The 25,304-nt window shown below is 45.0% G+C and overlaps 1 protein-coding gene across 11 annotated transcripts in view; it reads left to right on the top strand.

Moving 5' to 3' along the window:
* The first annotated feature begins 9,263 nt into the window (after positions 1–9,263).
* The window catches only part of LOC114597953 (uncharacterized), a 210,845-nt gene continuing 194,804 nt past the window's right edge, over positions 9,264–25,304 (top strand). For all 11 annotated transcript variants that reach the window (XR_003706925.2, XM_028731484.2, XM_077929790.1 and 8 more), the window contains exon 1: positions 9,264–9,686. Coding sequence is in view for 10 of the 11 variants with exons in the window: in XM_028731484.2 (XP_028587317.2) it covers positions 9,601–9,686 (86 nt within the window). In the remaining variant the exon portion in view is untranslated. The remainder of the gene's footprint in view (positions 9,687–25,304) is intronic.

The following is a 25,304-nucleotide window of genomic DNA, read 5'->3' as shown; positions in this document are numbered from 1 at the left end:
TCAGGTTAAGAACAGTTTCAGGTTAAGAACAGACCTCCGGAACGAATTAAGTTCTTCACCCGAGGTACCACTGTACTAAGCAGTGTTGTGGGAAATGTCAAAGAAATTCATCCTAAAATGCTGGTGAATTTCCATGTGTGTTTTATTAAAAAATTCAGCATGTTGTAAATACATGGAGAGCTGAGTTTAAGACTGGAAAAATAAGAAACTGAGAAAAGAAGAAACTGATAGATTTGCCCATTCCTAGAAGTTACTACAGGTCTCTCAGTCTCCCCTGGAACTTTGCTGGGTTGACAACTCCCCTTTGAACTCATTCATCCCCAGTACCAGAATCCCCTAGTTCTTTTCCTGCTCCAGCCCTAACATCTGTCACAACCTCCACATCAGGTGTTAGTCACAGGCACCTCCAAACATGAAGGAATTTGAAGACAACCAGCTTACTTTTCTGAATCTGTAGGGGCAGTTTGTATTGGAGGAGGCCCTCTCTGTTTCCTGCATTGTGGCTGAGCCTAACTCCCTGTCATGGGTTCCCCTGGGGAGTGAACTTAATGTATGGCCATAGCGTGTACCTCAGTTTTAATCTGCAGCCTGATTTCCTCCTCAGGTGCTGCAATATTTGCTTCTGCAAAACAAGTTCATGAGAAATAAACGAATGATCCAACTTTTTATCTCCGCGGACAGTTGACACCATGGCCTTTGATTTATGGAGCTCTGTGTTCCTAATCAAATATTAATAGAGTAATGGCTGCCCTCGAGGCCCACTTATTAAACTGAACCCTGGTCAACAAATTAGAAAGAGTAAGAAAGTCGTAAGCAATCTATTGTAAACTCCTAAACTGCCTGGCTCTTCAGTTGCACCAAGATTGCACAGTAGGCAAGAGTACTCCAACGGTAGCAGAGATTTTAAGCTTCGATGTTTGTTTGCCTTTATCTTGTTTAAGGCTGTCCTGCAGCTAAAAGACCACTGGGTGGCTCACAGAATGGAAACAATGCACTTTAAATGCAACCATACCATAAACATGCAATTCAGATAGAACATCACCTATTTTTTGTGTTTACAAAGAAACAGATTTCAAAAAGCAGAGTGAAGATTTAATTAATTATTTTTATAAAAAAGCAAAAAAAACAGATATTAAAGCATGTCCACAGAATGGAAAATGGCAGGATCACCAATAATGTGCTCTTTGCGGAGCTGGCTTCAGGCACCAGGCCCGTTGGCAGATCAACTCTGTGTTGCAGAAATGTCTGCAAATGTGGCATGAAGGCTGGCAAAACTGCTAGCACATTTGCAAAGCTAAGCAGGGTCCAGTATGATTTCAGATTGGATGGGGAACCATGGGTTGAGATTCCTGCATTGCAGTGGGTTGGACTAGATGACGCTTGTGGTCCTTTCCAACTCTACAATTCTATGATTAACTCCACTTTGACAAACACACATCAATCAGCTTTGGCTTGGTGAAAACCTAGAGAAAGCAATGTCTCAGTGAGTTTTATGTTCCAACACCTGGTACTCTGCTTGAGACCATAGAGGGATTTCCATAGTTTACAGACCATTCCCTTCTGTACCTGCATTCTATCAGGTGGAAGCATGTACAGCTCCTCCTCCAAAATCCCGTACAAAAAAAGCTGTGTTCACATCGTGCAGTTTCTCCTCTGCAGCAATCTTGAGCATTAGCAGTGCCTAGAGACCATCATTCCTCTCACAGGAAAAATGACCATGGGGAGGAGCACAGAAAGAAGAAACACCATGGTACACCTGCAACAGCAAAACTGGGCACCTCCATCTGCCCCATTTGTAACAAAACATGTTTCTCCCATATTGGTCTCTACAGCCACAGCAGGCGCTGTAAAACTCCAACCATTTGACTTCACCCCCAAAGGCACCCGAGACAGACAGATGCCAACAACATTGATAGGTAACTTCAAAGTCCCTGGTCTTCTTTTTATTTGTGTTATTAATCATACACCAGACTTAGTCTTCGTTATTCTTCAATGGAGGACCATCCTCTGTAGAGTAGGACACATGACCACCCATGGGAAAAGGGTGCTGGTACTTCTCCCACTACTCAACTGTTTCCCAGTTCTTTGGGTGACCTGACGGAAAGATTCAAGGGAGGGAGATGTAAGCTTTGCCATTGTTGTTATTGTTGTTGTTGTTGTTGTTGCTTAGCATCACCACCACCCACATATTACAGATGCAGCCACCAAGGAAACCATTTAGCACATTAATAACTAAGGGCACTTTCAGACTCTTGCTCTTTTGGGATGGGATTCAATCCCATACCAGCAAATTTAGTTTGCACAATTAGTGTTGATTGGGAGATCTTGCTCAACAAACCCACTTCCCCCAACTGATCAGATGTTTTGCAATAAGTGGTAGGAAAATGTACTGGAAAGTGTGGGATAACAATGGCTCTGGCGCAACATCATCTAACCTCTCTGCAAGCAAATCAGAATGAATGCTCAATAAACAGGGCATCTGGAAGCACTCTGAGATGCATATCAATGGTTTTTCTGCCCATGGCTTCTACTCTCGGCTCCTATGCTATGCATCCCTTTATGACATTATGATGCAGCATTTACAATTCAGGGCAAGCGAACAATATTAAGTAAGCAGCAACCAAAGTAAGTAGTGAGCGAATGAGCTTGAGATGTGGCAGGGAGGCAATAGATCAGAATAGCATGCTTGGGATCTATCACACAGCGAGGGACTGAAGTTTTGTGGTAATATATGGATTAGCTCAGTCTTCCCAACTGTGGAAAAACAAAAGACAATTGGTGATGTATGGAGAAAACTATGCTAAAAAGAGAATCATCAACAAAGAAGCCTGTCAGCACGAAAAGGCAGCGTACAGCCCGCTGCTGCATCCATAAAGCAATTTGGTTTGTAACTCCAGCGCACACAGAGGGAAAACATACAATAGGCCTGCCCAGAGGTTATCCATTAACTGTGTCATCTCAGCGAAGCTACATTTCACACTGGGAAGAGTGGGAAGGAGGGCAAGGAAATAATGGGGTATTAAGCTTTCTGAAACAGAGAGGAATTTTTCTGTCTGTGTGTCTTTGCATTTAAAGTCTCCTCGGCTGCTCCTATGAAGCTGACTTGTACTGGCCCAGTCTGTATGTAATGCCATACCAAACCATAGCCTCACTCTGGGCGGCAGCAGGACCAGAAACATTTATAATTTTTGCTTGTTTTGGCTAAGCCAGAGGTGGGGAACAGCAGGCCTGGGGCCAAATGTGGCCCCCAGCCCTCTCTTTGGCGCTGGGGTAGGGTTGCCATATTCCGAAGAGTGAAAAAGAGGACACATTTGCCAGGGGAGAAGGGAGCGCACATGTGCTTGTGTGTGCATGGGCACACCATCAGCACACTGCCTAACCATACAAATAACCTTCTGGACCCCAAAAAGAGGACATGTCCAGGAAAACCCAGACATATGGCAACCCGACCCTTGGGACTCTTCCCAGACCTCACACCATTCCCCAGGCTCCACGCTGCTAGCGTGCTGTTTCCTGGATCGAATGTGTTCTTGATGTCTATTTTGACATTAGGAGGTATACACAAGGTATACGTATCTTAAGACATGTCACCAAATTATACAGGCTGCGAGATAACATGTTATTAAATTCAAAACATGAATCCAAGGCTTATGATGAGAATAGATTCCCTAGGAATATCAATAGGCATGTCATTAACCTAAAGGTAAAGGGACCATTAGGTCCAGTCGTGGCCGACTCTGGGGTTGCGGCGCACATCTCGCTTTATTGGCTGAGGGAGCCGGCGTACAGCTTCTGGGTCATGTGGCCAGCATGACTAAGGGCAATATAAAAATTTAATTTAACAACAACAACAACAATATTCATACTTTCCAGAAGGATGCACAACTTAAATACAGCCATTCTTCAGAATTCCCACTTCTCTGAAATTTGCAATACAGTTCTCCAGCTAAGTAATGTGTACAAAAATGCATAAATATCAGGCTAAAGTGTACATATGAATGCATATATGACAAAAAATGTGTGAGAGAAGCAAACCTGCATACAAAAATGGGAATATTAAGAGAAAATTGCACTAAAATGCTGGTGAATTTCCAACGGGAAATTTAAAAATAAATAAATAAAATAACAACAACAAAAACTGACATAAAAAGGCAGGAAACTCAATTTAAGATTGGGAAAAAAGATTGGAGAAACTGCTGTTGACAGATACATTCATCCCTACTGTAAAGGCACCTGCATACAGCCTGTGTCTCAAATCCACAGGTAAACTTACATAGGGCAGCCCTGTTATTGTTGTCTGCGCCTTTTCATAAGATTGCAGCAGTGATTGCATATTGCCACCAACTACTAAAAAAACACAGCACTCTTAGCCGGGAGTGTAAGTCTAACATCAATTTGTTGAAATTGGACATAGCTGGGCTTGGGTCTTATAAAGCCGTAGATAAATAAATGTCAAGAGCATGTGTAAAATGGTTGTCATTTCCTACTGCAGCAGTGTGCTCATTTTGTGGAGCATGGTCATCCAACTCACCCCATTTCCAATTATTTTATTTGCATTTCCCGGCAACTACTGCAGATGCAAATATCCGCCACCCTTGAGAGCGTAAAATTAAGGCTTATTCATCCATCTTCATTGCCTCTGTTCCCTGGAGATGAGAAAGTTCCAACTCTGCTCTGTGTTATATATGGAAACATCCTCTGTGAAAAGTGGATTGGAGAAGGTGTTCAGAGATACGCTTTTCGGGGGATAAAGAGAAATGAGCTTGGTTATCAAACAGCAAAAAATATTTATCTTACACTTTTAGTAGTTGTTGCTCATAAGTATGCTAGGAAGTATGCTAGTGGACTATGGAGAGCTTGGGTCCTATTTCTGATATAGCTGTTCAAAGGCTCTTTGCATAATATTCTAGACGTTTTATGCTTGGAAATAGAGGAATGCATATAACATACCAAGACTCACTGTCCATAAACAGAGAGAGAGAGAGAGGAAGGAAGGAAGGAAGGAAGGAAGGAAGGAAGGAAGGAAGGAAGGAAGGAAGGAAGGAAGAAAGGAAGGAAGACTATTAGATTTTGCTCAAAGTTGCAACCTGTTTTCATATTGTTACACTTGACCCCACTTCCGGCAGTGGTGAAAAGTTCCAGGTTTCAGCACTTACCCAGGTTTGGTTTCCTTTGGAGACGTAATAGCATTTTGTAATATTTGTGTTCATTTTCAAATATATGTGCTTCAGACAACTGAAGCCCTCTGCTTCCACATCAGACCTCAGGGTCTCCTCCAGATGTCCTTTTTGTCATGCAAGCTAGTGCCAAACGTATTGCTCTGCTTTCCTTTGGACCACATCAGTGAAGGCAAGAGGGGTGTCTTGTCGCCTGGGCACCCTAGGACTTCCATACACACTGCCCAGGCAGGTGGCTTTGGTGTTGCTAACACAGTGGTTTAGCTTCACCCCTGAAAGTGCACTTCATTGTTTCTAAATACAGAAGGATGCCAACAACAACATCATTATTACCTCAGGTGGCGCAATGGGTCAGTTCATCTGGCTGATAACTGGAAGGTTGGTGGTTCAAGCCCACCAAGGGATGGTTGTGGGCAGGATCAGACCAGTGCAGGGAGCTGGACCAGAAAACCCTCAGGATCTCTTCCAACTTAACCATTCTATCATTCTATGATTTGTGCTCATGATGGTAAAGGTAAAGGGACCCCTGACCGTTAGGTCCAGTCGCAGACGACTCTCGGGTTGCGGCACTCATCTCACTTTATTGGCCAAGGGAACCGGCGTACAGCTTCCAGGTCATGTGGCCAGCATGACTAAGCCGCTTCTGGTGAACCAGAGCAGTGCACAGAAACGCCGTTTACCTTCCCGCCAGAGCGGTACCTATTTATCTACTTGCACTTTGACGTGCTTTCGAACTGCTGGGTTGGCAGGAGCAGGGACTGAGAAACGGGAGCTCACCCCGTCACGGGGATTCGAACTGCCAACCTTCTGATCGGCAAGCCCTAGGCTCTGTGGTTTAACCCACAGTGCCACCCACGTCCCGCTCATGATGGTAGCAGGGCATTTATACATGATCCCTCTTTTAATACTCTTTGTGTCTGCAAAAGGGCAGACATACTGCTTGATTTCCAGTTAGCGCATGCCCTATAACTTTCTGCTGAAATCTTGTAACCTTTTATCCCACAAATGTCCTGAGCCATTTTTTGTCCCTGCTATTGTGCAAGAGTCCCCCTCCAGATGGCAATAATGCAGTAACATTGGGGGAGCATCGCAGAACAACTAATAAAGTGAAATGAGATGTGGATGATCCAGTAGAAATCCACCACTAATTCACTAGTATTGCCTCAATGACATGTCACAGAATACTTCCACACACAAAACAACCCATCTGGAGGGGCCCACAGCCAGCCCCATCAGGTATTTTCATTCTACTGGAGAATCTGTTGCTTGCTAGTGTTTTTGTTGTTTACTGCAATCCTATGTACACTTACTCAGGAGTAAGCACCGTTATACACAATGGGGCTTCCTTCCATATGAATATGCATAGAATCTAGTTGCACATGAACATTTGCAAAATGTATAGGGGAAAAAAATTTAAAATATCAATTAAAAAACAAACAAACAACCATCGAGCAATTATTATATTAATGTTTTCAACTTTATTTTTGAAAGTCACCTTGTTGGGAGGCTAATCAATCTTTGCCAGTAAACTGCTAAGGGAAAATGATCACTGGTGTATTTTTGGCTGTTCCTTTTTCTTTGTCTCACAGGAAGCTTCAAGTTAGTTCCAGGTTCAGATGATATATCAGCTGTAATTAACATCCAGCCTTGAAAATAGAGCTTTATGGCTTTATCCAAAATCCTCCTGCTGTTGTTCTCACATAAGCACCTTGTTCTTCCCATAAGCACCTTGTTGTCCACTATGACAACAGGATACTGGCCTAAATGGGTTGTTGGCCTCATCCTGAAGGCACTTCTGGTGTTTTCCTTGTCCACCCCTAACCAGAGTTAAGTAAATAAAAGGCGACTAAAAAGCCCCTCTGCTTTCCAAAAGGTAACGGGATTAGTTGATACTTTAACATTGCAGACGAGTGAACAAACTACAGTGGTACCTCAGGTTACAGACGCTTCAGGTTACAGACTCCGCTAACCCAGAAATAGTACCTTGGGTTGAGAACTTTGCTTCAGGATGAGAACAGAAATCGCGTGGCAGCAGCGGGAGGCCCCATTAGCTAAAGTGATGCTTCAGGTTAAGAACAGTTTCAGGTTAAGAACGGACCTCCGGAATGAATTAAGTACGTAACCAGAGGTACCACTGTATTACAAGTCTTATTTGTCTGGCTGTGCCGTTCAGGCAGCAATCCTAAGCACATTGTGTGCATAGCAGGGCCAGCCCAATATATTTTGGCACATGAGTCAGCCCCCAAAATTGTGCCCACCATGGAAGAAGGGTTGAGGGAAGTCCTACATCAGGGAGAAAAGGGGGGGGGGAGGAAGGTCAACATTGGAATCTGCTGCCCCTGTAAATCTTGCCATCAAAGATGGTTGCCTCCCCTTGCCTTATGGGTGGACCAGTCCTGGTGGATAGTGTAATTTTGCTACTTGGTCACTAGATGGCACTAGGCTTGGTTACGGTATATCTGGCTAGAGTCAGCAGTTTTTGTTTCCTTCCTGTCTAAGAGAAACAATCAACCTTGTCTAGCTTCCTTACTGGTATGTCTTCCATGACACATAAGTTTCATTTGAAAGAATGGATCACTTCCAAGAAGACAGAATACTGCTTAGTGCCCTGGGGCTGATTCATGGGTTGAGGAAGTATGCTGATCCCACCTGCTGAAGCCTTAGGGTTAAGAGAGCTCAGTGGGGTTATTTCCCCACCTGTGCCCATACTAGCAGAATCTCTGCAGGGCAGGGCTTTGCCAAGCTGGAAGACAGCTTGATTGGTCTTCATGCATGGACTGCTACTGCTAAAGAACAGGGTCTGGCTGGCTGGCTGAACTTGCACCCCAAAACAAAAGAGAATGTGCAGTTTTCCTGAGGCTGGTGACATAACCTTTATAAATTCCTCTTCCAAGTCTGTTTATCTGTTTATTTATTGGGAGTCATTTTGGACTCACAGCTGTCCATGGAGGCGCAGGTCAGTTCTGTGTCCAGGGCAGCTGTCTACCAGCTCCATCTGGTACGCAGGCTGAGACCCTACCTGCCCGCAGACTGTCTCGCCAGAGTGGTGCATGCTCTAGTTATCTCCCGCTTGGACTACTGCAATGCGCTCTATGTGGGGCTACCTTTGAAGGTGACCCGGAAACTACAACTAATCCAGAATGCGGCAGCTAGACTGGTGACTAGGAGCAGCCACCGAGACCATATAACACCGGTCTTGAAAGACCTACACTGGCTCCCAGTACGTTTCTGAGCACAATTCAAAGTGTTGGTGCTGAACTTTAAAGCCCTAAACGGCCTCGATCCAGCATAGCTGAAGGAGCGTCTCCACCCCCATCGTTCTGCCCGGACACTGAGGTCCAGCGCTGAGGGCCTTCTGGCGGTTCCCTCGCTGCGAGAAGCCAAGTTACAGGGAACCAGGCAGAGGGCCTTCTTGGTAGTGGCACCCGCCCTCTGGAACGCCCTCCCACCAGATGTCAAAGAGAAAAATAACTACCAAACTTTTAGAAGACATCTGAAGGCTTTTAGGGAAGCTTTTAATGTTTAATAGGTTATTGTATTTTAGTGTTTTGTTGGAAGCCGCCCAGAGTGGCTGGGGAAACCCAGCCAGATGGGTGGGGTATAAATAATAAATTATCATCATCATCATCATCATTATTATTATTATTATTATTATTATTATTATTATCTAGGCAGGTTGAAGTTATTCCCCCCCCTCCCCATTTCACAGCCAGAAACAGTAAATATGTGTACAGTACTACAGTTACACAATTCCAGTTGCAGAATCTAGCATTTCTGGACGCAGAATTCGGGAGGAATTTATTGACGGTGAAGCGACCGAAGCGCCGTATTGATTTCACGCAGCCAGTGTAAAGTTAGACACGACTTGATCGACTGCGAAGGGGAAGCAAATGAGCCTGACTCCCCCACGTGGGGCTGAAAATTCAGCTAGATAGACCATCCCCGTTGACGGGTTCTTCTTCTTTTTCTAGGAATCCCAGCAGAGCGCGCCTCCCACCCCCCGACCCAAATTGTGGGCGGGGCTAGGAACTTGGAAAGGCGTGATTGGCTCGGCGGAGGCTTTAAATGATTTGGAGGGCTGCAAGCTGCGCCTGGGAGGTGGAGCTTCAGCGGAGCCTGTTGCTTGCGCGGGGCTGGCGAGCAGCGCGGCGAGGAGAGACGCAGAAAGCTGGAGGGAAATTGCCCTCATCGCTTTCTTCCCCCGTACGCCGCCGGTGCAGCAGCGCTTCCCGATTTTTTTTTATAATTATTTTTTGTTAAGCCTCCTCAATCCCTCTTAATCCGAACGCGCAGCGGCCGTCCCCTCTGAAGTTCCCCGATGCCAACTTTCCCGCAGCTCGCTGCTCTTCTGCAGCAGCGCCAGCCCGGGACGGGCAGCTGAAGACCTGCAGCCGGCGGCTTTCGACCTCGGAGCCCCGTCGAGATGACCCCGAGCGCAGCGTGGCTCGTGTGCGTCCTTGGCAGCCTGGTGGTCTCGCCCAGTGCGCCGCTGCAACTTCAGCAGGGCATGTGAGTGGAGCGGACGGGTCTTTTTTTTCCCTAGAAGGGGGAGTTGGTTGCTCAGAGTCTTTTTGCATCTTGTTCTGTGCGGGGAGGGAAACGGAGCGGGGGCGGGTCACTTTGATCCCCGCACAAAAGGTGGAATGTCTTGGAATTCCCGTTTTGTTCCCTACCCCGTCTCTAAAGCTGCTATCCTAACCCCATTCACCTGGGCTTATGCTCCTATTAATTCAGATACGCTTAGTCCTGAGTTTAGGCATGGCTAGGATTGCAGCATCAGAAGACTTTTTATTTAATCACGGAATTGTAGAGTTGCAAGAGTCATCTAGTCCAACCCCCCTGCAATGCTGGAATCTCAACATGTGATCCTTCCCTCTCCCCCATCCAGTTTGAAAGCATACCAGTCCCTGCTTAGCATTGCAAATGTATTAGCAGTTTTATTGGGAGAGCATCTGTTGTGCATGCAGAAGTTCCCAGGTTCAAGCCCCAGTGTCTCCAGGTAGGGCTGCCTGAAACCCGTGAGAGCCGCTGTTCACCCGTGTAGACAATATTGGGCTAGATGGAGGTCTGTCTCAGTACAAGGCAGGAGGTTCCTGCATTCCTGTGAAGGTTAATAAAAGGGTGCTGTTGCTAAAGTGAAACCGTCCCTATAGGACTCTGCTTCCTGCCAAGTTTGTCCATCCATTCTATTCCCGATATTGTCAAGTCTGATGGGCAATGGCTGTCCAAGGTCGCAGGCAGAGTTCTTGGGCAGAGCCACCCCATACATTCAAAGCACTTCCAGCTACACATTTAAAGCACATGCATTGCAAACTGTAGTTTGTTAATGGTGCTGGGAATTGTAGTTCTTCCAGGGGAAGCTACAGTTCCCAGGATTCTTTGGGGGAAGCCATGTACTTCAAACATGCGTTTTATGCGCTTTAAGTTTATGGTGTGGCAGATGTCGGGAATTGAACCAGGAACTACTTGAATGCAAGATACGGAGGTAAGCATTGAGGGGAGGTGATTTTTCAGGATTTAATAGACTAATCATGTGCAAGTTTATCTGCGGCATTCTGCTTTGGTAAATTAAGGCATCCTTGCTCTTTAGGAGCAGGGGAAGTTTCACTCCCTTCAGTAAGCATTTTTCAGACAAAGGACCAGATTCAAGTAAGTTGTTGTGCTAGCAGAAACTAGTGCAATGGGTCTTGAGCCCCTCTCCTTCCCCTGCATGATTTCTCCGCCTCCCCCTGCCCTTTATTATCTCCAAATCTGCTGGGAGAGTCAGGAGAAACCCTGGAATAGCAGGTTTGTGTAGAGGGGAGACAGCAGATTGTCCGGCAAGCAGGAATGCTTGCACTGATGGAGCAGTTGCCTTAGCACGACACTGAATTCCTCCCAAAGTACTTAAGGCGGTATCTCACTTCAGTTCTAAATGCCCTCACTTTGTGGACTCTTGTTGGCTTCTGTGGAATTCACAGCTGCTTTGTGCATTGACAAAATGTCTACATGCATTTTGCGTCTGTGCTGACAAGAGTGATACTTTGGTCATGGCTGAGAAAAGCATACTGTATAAGCATTTCCGTGTGGAGGTGTGGTGGAAAACCCTGATGAGTTGTGGCTTCTAGCTCTTTGCATGTGTAACAGAGATTCACATTGTGCACTCCTTCCATGTGATTTGTTTTTGGTGTTTGCTGTGAGCACGCACCAAAAACAAAGTGAATTCTTTTGTTAGACCCTTTGGGAACAGCCATAGCTCTGTGGTAGAGCATCTGTTTTTCATGCAGAAGGTCCCAGGTTAAGTCCTTGGAATCTCCAGGTAAAGCTGGAAATGCCTCCTACCTGAAACCTTGGAGAGCCACTGCTCTACTAAGCTACATGGACCAATACTCCCTCTTTCTAAAAGGCAGATTCCTGCATTGGGTTTCTTGAGTGATGGTGTATGTAGGAAGGAAGCTAGGGGAGGGAGGCGCTGAGCTTCCATCAAACGTGCTTACAGTTGCAACATTGCATGCAATCTGCTTTTGCTTGTTTTTGCTTTCAAGTGATATGTAGCGACTTTAATTTTATTCCAGACAGACCAAGAGTACAGTGGTACCTCAGGTTACATACGCTTCGGGTTACAGACTCCGCTAACCCAGCAATAGTGCTTCAGGTTAAGAACTTTGCTTCAGGATGAGAACGGAAATCTTGCTCCGGTGGCACGGCAGCAGCAGGAAGCCCCGTTAGCTAAAGTGGTGCTTCAGGTTAAGAACAATTTCAGGTTAAGTACGGACCTTCGGAACGAATTAAGTACTTAACCCGAAGTACCACTGTATTCTAAATGCTACGTCCTTTGGGCAGGACACATACCTGGCATGCCATCATGGTTTAGTTATCCAACAGTATGCCTTTATTGATATCCTTATAGTCAGAGTCTAAGGTTCTGTGCAGACACGGCGGTCCAGATCGCCAAACCACGGTTTAGGGTTGCAGGGGTTTGCATCCCTTCACTCCTCCCCTTTTCTGCACGAATTTCTTCCTCCCCACAGCTTACTTTAATTGCAGCTTCCCAGTGACATTAATCATTGTTTGGAGGCAAACCCTCTTCAAACCATGGTCAGTGCCGATACCAACAAAACGGCTTGAAGAAAACCATAGGAAGGGAAGAGGTAACTCGTCACCAGTGTGCACAAACCCGTAGCATGTCGCTGATCTTCTGGCTTTGGAGACAGGACACATTTCATCCTCTGCAATAAAATGATCGAATTGCTCTTAATGATAATTTCAGTATGTGCTTCATATATGCAGTGGTGATTTGAATTGGCCGTTGTGACAAGAGGTTAGAATCAGGAGGGCTGTAATTATGCTGCATTAATTAACTGGAGTCAAAGAGTGTGGCATTGTGCCTGCTGTGTGAAGTGCCTTGCCTGTTCTTGTGTGTTACCTAATGCTTGAGTGACACTGTCTGGTCTATACTGCAGCCTACAATCGGGGTCAGCCCCATGGCAAAAAGTTTAATTGGATTTCTTTTCTTGACAGCTGCTTTGTGCAATAGCTGCAGACTTCAGGTCTCCGGAGGTTATTGAACAGAGAAACGATTAGGGAGGTGTGTAACTTTGCGGTGAGGGCGGGGGGGGGGGGGAGAAGGGAAGAGAGGGAGCAGGCTGCTGTCTGTACCTCTCGCAACCATCTTTAGGCAGAATTATTCTGGGGAGCGTCTAAAGGGCAGGTTCACAGTTTCAAACTGCTTTTGTTGATATTAGGAGTCATAGATTGTCACTGCATCTTTAGCACCCCATGATAGTGCTCCTATTTTGGGACTGTGTCATTTTTTTAATTTCCTTTTCCCCCTGTGACCAATATCTACAGCTTTCCATTGGGAAATGTATATTGGCTTTTTGTATTAATATTTTTTACATGCAATAGCATAGTCCTCACCTGTGAACCTTATCCACCTTTGAAAATAAATTTGGATAGAGGTCTTCTACTAATAAGTCAGGACTTGTAATTAGGTCACAGATGAACCTAACATGGCTCTCACCAGGGCTATGTCCCATTTTTAATGGTTTTTTCTGGTAACTTTCATTTTCTTAAGAGTAGGGAAAGGAGAGACAACAGCAGAAACTAGGGAGCACAAAGGGAGGGAAAGTGTACAGTGGTGCTTTGGTTCTCAAATGCCTTTGTACTCAAACAACTTGGAACCCAAACACTGCAAAACTGGAAGTAAGTGTTCTGTTTGTGAACTTTTTTTCAGAAGCCAAATGTGCTCCATTTTGAGTGCCATGCTTCTATTCTGAGTATCACACTTCCATTTTGAGTGTTACGCCGAGGTCTGCCCTTTTTTTGCTATTTATTTTGCGTTTTTGTTTTTGCGGCTTTTTTGTTTTGTTTTTGTGACTGTGTGGAACCCAGTTCGGCTACTGATTGATTTGATTGTGTGACTGCAGTACATTGTTTATTGCTTTCATTTTGTGGATCAATGATCTCGTTTGATAGTAAAATTCATGCTAAATTGCTGTTTTAGGGGTTGTTTTTAAAAGCCTGGAACAAATTAATCCATTTTGCATTACTTTTTATGGGGAAGTGCACCTTGGTTTTGGAATGCTTTGGTTTTGGAACAGACTTCTGGAACGGATTCGTTTGAGAACCAAGGCACCACTGTATTCATTTGGTGGGGGGAGAGGAGAAAAATGAGCATAGTAAACAGTAAACAACTTAAAATGGTTCCTGTACCTGGTGCTGTGGTCAAAGATGGGTCACAGCGGCAGAAAAGGCAGGGGGAATTGTTTTAGGGCAGGCTTCCTCAACCTCGGCCCTCCAAATGTTTTTCGCCTACAACTCCCATGAGCCCTAGCTAGCAGGACCAGTGCTCAGGGATGCTGGGAATTGTAGTCTCAAAACATCTGGAGGGCTGAGGTTGAGGAAGCCTGTTTTAGGGTATTTATGTGAGGTGCTTAACAAAGATTGATGACTCATGTGGTTACTGTTGCGACCAGTTTCGTATTCTGATTATTGAGTGATAATTGCTGTTAGCATGCACCTAGCACATTGAACCTCAGGGTTGTTTTCTTCTGAGATAACTAAAATCTTTTTGGAGAGTCCCACTCCTGAGTGAGAACATATGAAATTAGTGTGGTAACATATCTTTATTTAGTTTTCACCTTTCTCCTAATATTAAAGGCCAGGGCTATCACTTCCTAGTGTGAGGGCAGGGAAACCTCTGGCCTGGGGGGCAAATGCAGGCCTCAAGCCCCTCTCTGTGTTGCCCATGGGACTCGCCACAGCCCCTCAATGTGCCTGCTTTGTACCAGCATTGAGTGGTTTTCCCTGGCTGCAGTGGGTCCTTGAACTCAGATAGGGTCTCATTTTTTGTCTGGGGAAGGGCAGAGAGGTTGTATTTGGCCTGAGGAGACACCAGCCTTTTGTTTGAAGGTCAAAATCTCCATTTGTTGCTCTTCCCACTTTTGCCTCTGGACCCACCTACCACTGGAATGTGGCCCCAGGATGCTTGCCCCAAAGGGTGAGAGGCCCTCAGGCTGTAAAATGGTTTCCCACCCCTCTCCTAGTCATGTCCTCTGGGAGGCAAACCTGGATGTGATGTTTTTCTATGATAAAGATGCTGAGAGGTGACGGCTTTGTATTTTAACGATTTTAAAGATTTTATGACACAATCTGAGGTAAATAGTGGCAGTTGCTTCCCACGTTACTTGCTACATTAACCTTATTGCAACTATCTAAAGAGGTGGCGTGCTTTGGAGCAAAAGTGGCCTGGAATATTAATACGGTCACACATTTATCAGGGTTGCTATTATGAAGGGCTAGAGTGCTTTGTAAGTCTAATTAAAAGGTAAAGGGTAAAGGGACCCCTGACCATTAGGTCCAGTCACGGACAACTCTGGGGTTGTGGCGCTCATCTCGCTTTATTGGCCGAGGGAGCCAGCGTACAGCTTCCGGGTCATGTGGCCAGCATGACTAAGCCGCTTCTGGTGAACCAGAGCAGCGCATGGAAACACCGTTTACCTTCCTGCCGGAGCGGTACCTATTTATCTACTTGCACTTTTTGGCATTCTTTCGAACTGCTAGCAGGGACCGAGCAATGGGAGCTCACCCCGTCGTGGGGATTCGAACTGCCGACCTTCTGATCAGCAAGCCCTAAGTTCTGTGGTTTAGACCACAGCGCTACCCACATCCTGTTGCTTATATGCACACAGCCAAAGTCTCAGTAAGAAGGTGCAAAAACCAACTAATGGGAGCTTCAGTTCACCAACTGGAAGGCTGCAGGATAGCCACACCTGGCTTAAATGCTCCCCACTTCCCATTGCTACATTAAGTTTAGAAAAAGTGCATGTTGATTGCATTCACACAATTAATGTCAGGATTAATTTATTGCCTGCAAACAGTAATAGGCAACAGCCTACCTTCTAAGACACATGGAGGGGGCAACAATGTGTTGAAAAAATTATCTGTATACAGTCGTACCTTGGATCCTGAACGCCTTGCAAGTCAAACGTTTGGCTTCCAAACGATGGAAACCCAGCAGTGAGCGTTCTGGTTTCCGAACGTTTTCTGGAACCCGAACATCCGGCGTGGCTTCCGATTGACTGCAGAAGCTTTCTGCAGCCAATCGGAAGCCGTGCCTTGGTTTCCGGACATTTTGGAAGTCGAACGGACTTCCGGAATGAATTCCATTTGACTTCCAAGGTACGACTGTGTGTGTGTGTGTATATATATATAGAGAGAGAGAGAGAAAGAGAGTGCTTCAGTAGAAGAAAATACTATTTCTACCAAGTGTAAAGGAAAAGGAGTATGTTCCCGGCAGAGATGAAATTGATCAGTTCTTTTTTAAAACTTTCGACTTTGAGCGAACACTTCCACATGGCATTATCTACCCAGGAAACCCCCACATGCTACAGAATATCAGGGAATGTTTTAGGTACATTTCTGAGAGACTGCCCGCCTTCCCGTACACAGTAATATTCCGGGTATTAAGATCGGCAGAGGGAGCCCTCTCGTAGTTCTACCGCCCTCAGAATGAGGGGTTGCCTCCTAGGCCTTGTTATCACTATCATGAGATGACTGCAGCCTCCACTCATCAGCCAACTAGCTACCAGGCTAAGTTTACGTTGCTAGTGTTGGTGTATGAAGCCTGATACAGTTTGGGATCGGGTCACCTAAGAGATCATTTCACCCCCTTATATATCCCATTGATCACTACACTCTGCAGGAGAGGGGCTTGCACAGATGCCATCCCACTCGGGGGTCCATTCCATGTGATGTAGGCCATCTACCCTTTGCCTTAGCACCTGTTTAGGGAAGTTTTTAATGTTTGATTCTATTTTTAATATTCTGTTGGGAGCCACCCAGAGTGGCTGGGGAAACCCAGCCAGATGGGCAGGGTATAAATAAATCATCATCATCATCATTATTATTACTATTATTATTATTTATTGAAGACCTTTCTCTTCCAACAAGCCTTTTAAGTGGAGATTTTTTAAAAATCCCAACGTTTGTCTACTTTGGTTTAGAAATAGTATTCATACAGGTTTCATTGTGGATGTTTTTATTCTTGAATTGCTTCAGGCTGTTTCATGGGAAGTGATTCATAATGAAACAAATAAATCTAGAACATACAGCTTGTACACTGAAAGGGAAGGCGGATGATGGTGGGCAAGGTGTTGCTAAAGGAGGCTTGCCCTCTCCTTCTGATTTCCTCATTGAAAAATCCCTGATGAACTTTGGAGGAACTCCAGAGTTTCCTGGAACACATTAGATAGATGATCCCGTCAACTGACGTCAGTGAGTGCATTCATTTGAGTTAGTCCAAGGCTCTCACAAATGCTGCATGTAAGATACTGGTTTTCGTATTTTCAAATAAAAAGAGTGCATCAGCTCTGTTCAATAGCCTAATATTCTCTCTGCTTCCTTTATAGGCTTTGCTTAAGTATGGTAACCTTAGAGTGATTTATTTATTTTTCTGGTAGACTTCACTGTTCTGAAATCTATTTGCATTCCCTGTTCGTTGTTCATATGCACACAGCCAAATTTATCTTGCATAACTGCATAGAGCCATTGAAGGTAGGTGGTGGCATATATAACACTGAACTAGGTGCTGGTTAAATACATTGATTGATCAGTGTTCAAGTGAGGATACCCGGGCTCCAGGATGACGCCCACTTCTTCACCATTTCGAGGTGCATGACTGGGGATCCTTGGAATTTGACTGTTTTCACAGACTAGCAACACATCCTATAGATTTCTATCCATTATATTTTATCTGCACAATTGGAATGAATTTTCAGGAACCAAAAAGTTGTATAAAAATATGACTTTCGAACCGTCTGGCCCCAAAATGGCAACTAGACATTCTGCTTTCATAACTGTAACCATGGTTTAAGGAGCCATTTGGCACCTAGATTATATCTCTGAATTTCGAACGCTATTGATGTAGTTTACACTGATCAATCAATGTATTTAACCAGCACCTAGTTCAGTGTTATATATGCCACCACCTACCTTCAATGGCTCTATGCAGTTATGCAAGATAAATTTGGCTGTGTGCATATGAACAACGAACAGGGAATGCAAATAGATTTCAGAACAGTGAAGTCTACCAGAAAAATAAATAAATCACTCTAAGGTTACCATACTTAAGCAAAGCCTAGTTTCATGGCCAGAATATATTTTGAGTGGAATCGGATAGCTGTGAATACCTAAGAGCTGTCCTGAATCAGACAAAAGCTTATGTATTCCTGCATTGTGTTACGCACAGTGACCAACCAAATGCCTATTGGCAGCCTACAGGCAGGGCATGAGACCTATAGTCCTTGGCTTCTTTGGCAGTATATAAATTCAATTTAACTAAAAAATTCAGTTCAACAGGAACCCTTTCCTGCTCTTCCTCAATGATTGGTACAGAGGTATGGTGCCTCCAATGCTGGAGGTACTAGATCGCCATTATGCTCACTCTACGTGGGGCTGCCCTAGAGACTGACCCAGAAACTCCAGCGAGTGCAGAATGCTGTGGCGAAACTCCTTACGGGGTCCTTGCTGCGGGATCACATTCACCCCGTGCTATACCAGCTGCCCTTGCTCCCAGTGGAGTACAGGATCAGGTTCAAGATGCTGGTTTTAACCTTTAAAGCCTTATACAGCCTAGGACCTACGGGACCGCCTCTCCTGGTATGTCCCACGGAGGACCTTATGGTCTTCAAACAAAAACACCTTGGAGGTCTCGGGCCACAGAGAGGTTAGGCTGGCCTTGAACAGAGCCGGGCTTTTTCGGCCGTGGTCCTGATCCGGTGGAACGCTCTGTCACAAGAGACTAGGGCCCTGTGGGACTTGACATCTGTTCCACCAGGCCTTTGGCCAAGGCACAGTCTGACCCCCTGCTTCGGTAATCCTCACAGAACTCTAGCCCAATGGTTGCCATTAATTTGATTTTGAATTGATTTTAGAATGCATTTCAATTAATTGATTTTATGTAAACTGTGTTACTTTTATTGTTGTTAGATGCTCTGAGCCCGGCTTTGGCTGGGGAGGGCAGTATATAAATAAAATTTTATTATTATGCCTAGCAGCCATCTGTCTTATGTCAGGTCTGTTTCTAGGGCTTTGTTACCATGTATAACGAAGTACAGCAGTCAGTAAACCAGAAAGGGGAAATCTTTGGTCCTCCCAGATGGAGGACCAGCTGATGGCCAGCATTGATGAGAGTTGTAATTCAATAATCATAGAATTGTAGAATTGGAAGGGATCACAATGGTCATCTAGTCCATGCCTCTGCAATGCAGGAATCTTTACCCAACATGGGGCTCAAACCCACGACCCTGAGATTAAGTCTCATGCTCTGCTGACTGAGCTATTGAGAGTCACAGGGTTTCCCCTGCAGTAAATTCACATCTGTCTTCTGCTTCTCCATATTTCTGAGCAGCTGTAGGCGAGTATGGTAACATTTGATTTGACATATATTTGGAGACTGACAATTGTGGTTTTATAGAAGTGACAATTATGCAGCAAGCTTTTAAATGCATGCTTCTAAAACGTTTTCACCAGCGAGGTCGAAATTAATCCCATTGGTATGTATAGACAAACCTACAGCCTGCTACATCTCCATTTGTTTCTTTTACTGGAGATTATAGCATGTGTTAATATATATACATAGTCATTGTGAGGGGTTTTTGTGTTTTGTTTGCTCTTGCCAGAGATAAGTCTCTGCAATCAATTGCGGGAAAATTGTACAGATGAGAACAGATCGGCCTGAAAGAACAATTGAGATTCCTGAAGCTTTCTGATTCCTAGGGACAGTTTGAGATTTAAGAAGCTGGTGAAAATGATGTTTCGATCGGGGAAGAGAACCTTTGGGCACAGACGAATATGCTTCCCCAGGATGAGCGCTTTCAGCCTAGGTTAACTCACTGTGTCCTTCTGCCAAGCACCAAGGATGATTTTACTGCACCTTTAGTGTTGGCCTGTTGTAAAATGATCATATGTACCCATCCAAGAAAGAGGAAAGGATAGATGACAACATAATGTATAGTACAGAGTATGTTAGCACATGCTGATGCACAGTGGCGTTCAACATCTAAAATTCGGTTGCATCAGACCTCTCTTCCACTTGCACAAGGAGCTTTCTGCAGTCTCCTCCCCTCTGTGGCCCCTGATATTGGCTTGGGGTGCTTGTGTCAGGAGAACCCCACAGAATAGCATGCAAGGGGAGGAGAGGTGGGGTCATTTCATCTAGGAAGCTGAACTCCTTTTACAAATGGAATGACTGGAAGAATGCAACACTGAATTCAGAGTGCCCTGAATTATTGCAAAACACCAGAAATCTAGCTTGTAGGAATTGCAGATTACAGTGCTACCTTGGGTAACATATTCTTCAGGTTACATACGCTTTAGGTTACAGACTCCTGTAACCCAGAAATAGTACCTCGGGTTAAGAACTTTGCTTCAGGATGAGAACAAAAATCATGGTCTGGCGGCGCGGCGGCAGCAGGAGGCCCCATTAGCTAAAGTGGTGCTTCAGGTTAAGAACAGTTTCAGGTTAAGAACGGACTTCCGGAACGAATTAAGTACTTAACCCGAGGTACCACTGCATTAACCTTGATTTGTGAAATTGTGCTCCCAAATTTTGGATCCATTTGCACATGTGCTTATGTCACATGATGGCTTGTCAGTTAATGACTTGAAGCAGAATGTGTGAACGTCATCCACTGAAATGGATTGTCGCTGTTACTTAACCTTGTTGGGGAAAGGTCGTAGCTCGGGGGTAGAGCAGAGGCTTTGCATTCAGAAGGTTCCCTATTCAATCCTCAGGTCCTCCATGTAAGCCAGGAGTGTCTCCTGTCTGAAATACTGGACAGCAGCTTCCAGTCAGCATAGAGCTAAATGTACCAATGGCACACCAAAAGATGCCCCATGTTATAGGCTGGTTATCTGCCAGTATGATCCTCAAACAATGTACAGTAACAACCGAAGCATTGGGAAAGCGTTCTGCCAGTGACCTTTGGCTGTTTCACACATGGAAGTCGTCACAAATTGAGAACAAAAACACAGCCATCCCTCGAAATCCACACTGATTTATTTATTATGATGCAGTTCTCCAACCAACCATTATCTACAAAAATGCATATATTAGGGACAAGTGTGCATAAATATGATTATATTAGTGAGTACAACACACAAAACTGCATTGGGAGAATCTTTTGCAAAAATGTGTACATCGGTCAAAAACGTATACAAAAAATTGTGTCTGTTAGGAGAAATTCACTCTAAAGCGCTGGTGAATTTTCGTGCGGATTTTGCAATGTTCCTGTTTGCAACTTGCTGCAGAAATGTGGAGAACTGAATTTAAGCTTTAAAAATGAGGCAATGAGAGAACTGAAATTGACACATCCTTCTAAGCTCCTGGCGCTGTTGTTGTTTTATATTACATTTATATCCTGCCCTTCCTCTCAAAGGAGCCTAATAGTTAAACAATTGGGAGTCAGAAACCCTTTCTGATCTACTGCAAATCACCCAGAGATCTGCCATTAGATCCTGCCCTACCATTTCCTCCCCTTCTCTGTCCTTGATGGCTGGGAATCTCTATTCCCCTGCTTTTGGCGGGGGCAGGGATGTCATGTTAGAGCTGGGGGGAGAAGCAGAGGAACCAGTTCATTGTATGAACTGAAGGAGAGAGGGAGAGGGAGAGAGCTATTAGCTGGCTGTAAAAAAATAAATATATATTTTGGGTTGAAGGGACGCTGTGAACTTTGCACAATAATGATGCATTTTCTGCCAGCTTTGAAGAATCAGCTTACTTCCACTCACACAGTGCTGGCTTATTTTGTAATAGATATATTCCAAAGACATCTTAAATATTCAGACCTGTGCACCCTCATCCAAGAAAATAAAACCCTATAGCGTTGCCCCTGAAACGTTTCACTGCTTGTGGGTGGTGGGGTTGCTGTAATATGGCAAATCAAGTGTATCTTGACTTCACAGGAATCAATAGTGTTCAGACAGCAGACGCTTCAGTTGACCTGATACAAGCTGGGACACCTTCCGTTTAGTGGGGGCGTGAAAAGACTCTTTTGCTGGATTTAGACGCTTACTATAGTGTGTTTAGAGTGAGCAGCTGCCCACTAAACAGTTTGATCATTTTTCAGTTAATGCAAATTCATAGCACAATCTAAACTTCTCATCCTACACTGGTTATATTTGAGCAGGCATGTCACCCGAGGGCATTCATCTTCCTGCTTTTTAAATCCACTCGATTCATGTTTCTGGATTCTGGTTGGGGGAAATGGTGACTAGATGGCATATTGATGATTAGCCTCCAGTTTCCAGACTCCCTTCCTTTTTAGGGAACACGTTTCTGGATAGCTGGCCTAGTGTAGTGGTTAAAGGACTGAGTTTTTGGTTGACTGCGTCCTCGCCATCCTTATTAGGAGGACTTAGACAAGCCCCACCACATCAGCCCTGTCCTGTCCCCACCTCCCACCTGCAATACAAGGATAATCAAGTCTGTAATTTGTGTTAGGAAGGGCTACAGTGGTGGTATATGGGAAGTGCAAACTTCCTAAAGCACTACATATAAGTGCCTAGTACTTAGCAAATGAGGGACGCGGGTGGCGCTGTGGGTAAAACCTCAGTGCCTAGGACTTGCCGATCGCGTGGTCGGCGGTTCGAATCCCCGCGGCGGGGTGCGCTCCCGTCGTTTGGTCCCAGTGCCTGCCAACCTAGCAGTTCGAAAGCACCCCCGGGTGCAAGTAGATAAATAGGGACCGCTTACTAGCGGGAAGGTAAACGGTGTTTCTGTGTGCTGCGCTGGCTCGCCAGATGCAGCTTGTCACACTGGCCACGTGACCCGGAAGTGTCTGCGGACAGCGCTGGCTCCCGGCCTATAGAGTGAGATGAGCGCACAACCCTAGAGTCTGGCAAGACTGGCCCGTACGGGCAGGGGTACCTTTACCTTTACCTTTTTACTTAGCAAATAGGCCCTTCTTCTGAGAAGCCCTTTCATGGCTGGCATTGCAGAGGATTGGCTTCATTGTTGCCTGCATTGGAGCCCAGAACACATCAAACCATACTCCATGTCTGCACTTCGCAGGAAACCATTGGGCAAAACTGCATCTTAGAAATGATTTCTCTCTCTCAATAACACAACACACTTCCTTCTGCACAGCAGCCAAATCAGGCTCATTTGCCAGGTGGGAAACAGTGGGATTATATAAACTCAGAAGCTTCTACACTGATCAAAAGCCCCTTACAGCTCCAGAAATAAATTTTAAGTTGGGAGATAAACCATGTGGTTGGCTAGAGATACACCAGATTTCTAAACCAGCCAAATATAAGGACTCAAGCATTATGCAGCTGAATTAGTTTTGAAGCAACTACTCAACCAACTCACTAGGAAAGGGAAACATCCCCCAACTAGATAAAATCCTCACACAATTGGATAAAATTAAGACTGGAATGGGGGAAAGGTTTTGGAGACTAGAGGAACAACTGTGGGAACAAATTTGGAATCGGCTATCATTTGGATCCCTCCAAGAAACTCAATAAAATGTTTTAAAGCTAGCACAACGCTGGTACATGTGCCCAGCCAGGATATATAGAATTAATCATAATTTGTTGGTGGGAACTCAGTTTACCTGGCTCTCTACGTGTGGTGGTTTTGCCCAAAACTTACTCCCTTTTGGGAAAAAGTTTTGCAAACAAATATTCAAATGATGGGACTATTGCTACAACCAGACCCAAAATTAGCCCTATTGCCTCATTTTACTTAAGAACTAAAGACCCCAGCCTCCATTAACTGCAGCTAGGTTAATGATTGCAAAACATGGGGAAACTTTAAATGCAAATCTTTTTGAAGCCTGGATTTCACAAGTATGGGACATCGTGCCTATGGACAAATTAACCATTTTACAAAAGGAATATCTATTGGAGTGGGGGGAGACTCACACCTTTTATAGGACATGATGTCCTTTTATTGACTTCGTTAAGACAATCGAACATGGTTTTCACCCTCCATTGACTCATGGAACCTTATGGAGAGACACTTTGGGAGAGATTGCCTTTCCTGGAACATTTAAAACTACAACTGTCAGGCGCTATTTTTCTTTTCTGTACAACTACTAAGCTATGTTTTCCTTGTATGGACATGTTACATTACTTGAAATTAAAAATCAATAAAGGAAGAAAGAAATGATTTTTCTCCTATTGCTTGTCAGGCTTTCAAGGACTCATAGAACCGTACAGTTGGAAGGGACCCCAAGGGCAATCTAGTCCCCATGCAATCCAGACACATTCAGGACAGGTCATCCAACCTTTGTTTAAATACATACCAGGTTTCTTCAGAATACAGCTTGGAAATTACTGCTCCACAGTATATAGTCTAAGCAGGCATGGGGAAACAGGAGTCCCCAAGATGATGATGGAATCTCTCATCAACCCCAGTCAGCATGGGCAATGGCAGGAATGATGGAAACATTAATCCAACATCTGATTCCCCACCCCTGATCTAAGTTTGAAGCAGGCCCCCATTGGAAGGGACGACAGTTGTCCCAGTGGGAGCCCTTAAGTTCTTATTGACTGTGTTTGGGAGCCCATGAGAACATACCTCTCACGTACAGTTTTTGCAGTGCAATGTGTTCTGTTCCTCATTTTGTTGACACAAATGTTAATGGAGCCCATAGGGACCTTCGGCATCTCCAGAGTGGGGAGATGCAGAAGCTCTATTCTGGACACTATAGAAATATGTGGAAGAGCTGAGGCGTTTGAACTTCCAACTCCCCTTGGATTCAATTTGCAGTTGAAGCTGCAAGAATAACAGAGAACTCCAAATGGTGGTGTGGGTCTGCCTTCTCTCCAGCGAGACCATTCAGCTTTCCTCCCTACTACCACTGTGGAAGGGGCATAGCACAAGAACAGAGCACATACTTTGCATGCAGAGAATCCCAGGTTCAGTTCCTGGTACTTAGCCTTTTGTGTGTGTGTTAGTTATTTTATCTAAAAGTATTTCTAAACAAGAGACACAGGTGGCGCTGTGGGTTAAACCACAGGGCCTAGGACTTGCTGATCAGAAGGTCGGCAGTTCGAATCCCTGCGACGGGGTGAGCTCCCGTGGCTCGGTCCCTGCTCCTGTCAACCTAGCAGTTCAAAAGCACATCAAAGTGCAATTAGATAAATAGGTACCGCTCCAGTGGGAGGTAAACGGCGTTTCTGTGTGCTGCTCTGGTTCGCCAGAAGCGGCTTAGTCATGCTGGCCACATGACCCGGAAGCTGTACGCCGGCTCCCTCGGCCAATAAAGCGAGATGAGCACCGCAACCCCAGAGTCGGTCACGACTGGACCTAATGGTCAGGGGTCCCTTTACCTTTACCTATTTCTAAACAGCTTGAAAATCTCTGTGGTAAGTGTTCAGAGTGGTTCATATGTATGGTCTACATCCCTGTAAAATAAGAACATTATTATTCTCCATACTCCAGATGGAGAAACTTAAGGCTGAGAAAGGGTAGCTTGCTTAAGGCCACCTAATGAGATCATCACTGTGGTGACATTTGAACAGAGGACTTCCAGTGATAAGGGACTTCCAAGAGCTATGTTTGACCAGGAGCCACTCTGCAGTCTGTTGGGGAAAGTGAACTCAATAGACAAGGGATGGGAACCTGTGGCTCTTCAG

The sequence above is a fragment of the Podarcis muralis genome, chromosome 6, assembly GCF_964188315.1.
Source record: "Podarcis muralis chromosome 6, rPodMur119.hap1.1, whole genome shotgun sequence".
NCBI classification, from domain to species: Eukaryota; Metazoa; Chordata; class Lepidosauria; order Squamata; family Lacertidae; genus Podarcis; species Podarcis muralis.
The sequence above is the reverse complement of the archived record's forward strand: the minus strand, read 5'-3'. Positions and strand labels throughout refer to the sequence as shown.